This window comes from Triticum dicoccoides, chromosome 2A (assembly GCF_002162155.2).
Source record: "Triticum dicoccoides isolate Atlit2015 ecotype Zavitan chromosome 2A, WEW_v2.0, whole genome shotgun sequence".
NCBI classification, from domain to species: Eukaryota; Viridiplantae; Streptophyta; class Magnoliopsida; order Poales; family Poaceae; genus Triticum; species Triticum dicoccoides.
The window spans coordinates 768,257,181-768,260,016 of NC_041382.1; the positions used below are offsets into that span (position 1 = coordinate 768,257,181).

At 42.9% G+C, this 2,836-nt stretch overlaps 1 protein-coding gene across 1 annotated transcript; it reads left to right on the forward strand.

Annotated features, from left to right (window-relative positions):
- The first annotated feature begins 1,596 nt into the window (after positions 1-1,596).
- Positions 1,597-2,574, forward strand: LOC119358398 (ubiquitin-conjugating enzyme E2 4-like). The gene is made up of 4 exons (XM_037624965.1): positions 1,597-1,654; positions 1,934-2,048; positions 2,149-2,201; positions 2,348-2,574. The coding sequence occupies exons 1-4, from the start codon at positions 1,597-1,599 to the stop codon at positions 2,572-2,574; spliced, it is 453 nt and encodes a 150-aa protein (XP_037480862.1).
- The last annotated feature ends 262 nt before the right edge of the window (positions 2,575-2,836 follow it).

Sequence of the window (2,836 nt, forward strand, 5' to 3'; positions counted from 1 at the left end):
ACTCAAAAAACTCCAAATTGAAAATAAATTCAAAAGAACTTTGAATTTAATTCTTTGAAACTCCCAACTCATATTTCATATAATTTGAAGAAGTCATTTTATCTTCTCTCGTGAAAATCATTGAGTTCTTAAAGTTTCGGAATTGGAAATATTTTCCAAATGAAATTCAAATATTTTCAAATACCCTTTCATTTAATTTAAATGGAAGAAGTCATATCATCTTCTCTCGAGGGTTTTGTATTTGAAAAGGATTTGAATTCATGGAGATCAGAAAGCAAATATGAAAGTTTGGGAAAGTCCTTTTATTCCCTCTCATTTAACTTTCAAAAGTTTCGAATTCACTCACTTTCAGACAATCAATAAGTCAAATCTATCTATTTATTATAACATTCCAAAATTTAGAATTTTGGGATGTTACATGTGGGCTGCTCCAGGCCAGGCGGAGCCAGCCCAGTATGATAGGGTCCAGGCCTCTGTACGTGAGAGGAAAAATCGACTGATGCAAAGTTTTTTTTCAACTGACCGAAGAATAGCGAGGCCAACACCTATGTTATTAAGGAGGACTTGGCTACAACGTGTCCTAGATGTTTATTGCCAGGCTTCAGGTCAATGAATCAACTATGATAAATCCTTAATCTTCTTCAGCAAAGGTGTCCCAGAGAGCATACTCTTGGAGACAAAAACATTGTTAAGTGTGCCAAACCAGACATTGAATGAAAAATACCTTGGCATGCTCTCTGGCGTTGATAGTTCAAAGAATGGGGCTTTTAAGTATCTTAAAGATTGACTCTGAAGCAAGGTGCAAGGGTGGATTGAAAACTCCAAGTCTACGGCGGGCAAGGAAGTTCTAGTAAAAGCAGTTGCCCAATGTGTTTCTGTTTTTTCCATGTCATGTTTCAAGTTGCCAAGAGGATTACACTTCTAGGAAAAACCTTATACACAGGAGCTTACTAGTAGCACGGGTTATTTGTCACACGCTATTGCTACTTAGTAGTAGCGAGCACAATAAAAACACGCTACTAGTAACTCATAGTAGTAGCGAGGGTACAAAAATCCATGCTACTACTAAATAATTTTCATCATACCTCCTCGAACAGGCAGTAGTAGTAGCGCGTGATGTTAAATCCGTGCTACTACTAAGTGGATAGCAGTAGCCCGTGTTGTACACCCGCGCTACTACTCCTCCACCCCGCGCTACAACTACCTCTCGTATCCCCTCCTGCGCCACCCTCCACCCTCCTGTCTCTCACTCGATTCCGCCGAACAGGGTCAGCCGAGCGCCCTAGGGTTCCTCACCCCACCGCCCGCTCCTCTCCGACGAGCGAGGGCCTCCTCCGACCCCTGCAGCAGCCGGCGAGCGCTGCCCCGACGCACGCGCCCACCCCGCCGGCCCCTGCCGTGCCCCGCCCCTGGTCACCCCAGCAGCAGCCACCGAACCAACGGCGGACGCTGCCGTGACCCTCGCCGCCACCTCCCGTTGTCTCTTCCCACGCGCGGCCGGTGGCTTCTCTCCTTCGACCGCGGCCTAGGGTGAGACTCTCTTCGTTACCTCTATGTTCCTTGTTCATCTCTCTATCCCCTGTTCCTCTATTGTCCATGCTGCTACTTACATGGATCAGTGGATCTTGGATAGATGGATGTATGTTGATGTTAGGTACTACTAGCTTCTGGTTTCCGAATCTAGACATAGATATACCAGCACAAGTTTCGAGATTTCCTTTTTCTGCTTACATCATTGTCGCCTGCTGCTTCTACCGATTTAGCTTAAGAACAACGGCGGGCAGATCTCAAAGTTTGATGTCACTGTTACGTTTTCTTTATGGATGATGCCTTTAGTTGCTGTTAAGCTTCAGTTATGTTTTCATACCAGCAGAATAAGATGAGTTGTTGCGCTGGTTGCTTGATTGGTGTTCTCATTGATGAATTTTAACAGGTCTTTACCAAGGAGGTGTATGGAAGGTTAGGGTAGAACTGCCCGATGCTTATCCTTACAGGTCTCCGTTGATTGCTTTTGTTAATAAGATATATCACCTGAATGTCGATGAACTGTGACTATTCTCGTATTCAGTATTCATGCTCAGTCGATCCAAAACTATGATACTATAACTTTCTATTTCCTAACCACTTGTGGATGAATGCAAATTGTAGGTCTGGTTCCGTCTGCTTGGATGTCATTAACCCGACATGGAGCCCAATGTTTGGTAAACTTTAATCTCCTTATTTCATTGTTTTTTAGACGGCCATGCTAATTAGCTTTCTTACATTCTCTGTATAAACAGAGAGAGCTCTACGGATGTTGTTACGACAATCTTCTAACCTTGAAACTATATAACATATTTTTTTACAGATCTTGTCAATGTGTTTGAAGTCTTCCTTCCACAACTTTTGTTATATCCAAATCCTTCTGATCCATTGAACGGACAAGTTGCTGCGCTCTTGATGCGTGATCGCCCTGCTTATGAGCAAAAAGTGAAAGGTGATTATATTAATTTAGGCTCCTTCCAAACTAGTATAAAGAGGGAATTCATCTCTTTCATAGACATGGTGGCCTTGCACCCTGACTTGTCTTCTTAACTTACAATGCCGAGTTCATCTAGACAATAACCAATCGTAATTCATAATTAATAAATGTGTGTGTTGCACTCGGACTTGTTGTATGGACGTGGCGGCTTGCTTTATACATAAAGTGGTGCGAAAGCCTGTATTTAGTAACTAATAAATGCGTGTGTTGCACTCGGACTTGTTGTATGGACAGGGCGGCTTGCTTTATACATAAGGCAGCGCGAAAGCCAGTATTTAGCAACTAATAAATGCATGTTAGAGACCTCTTTTGGAT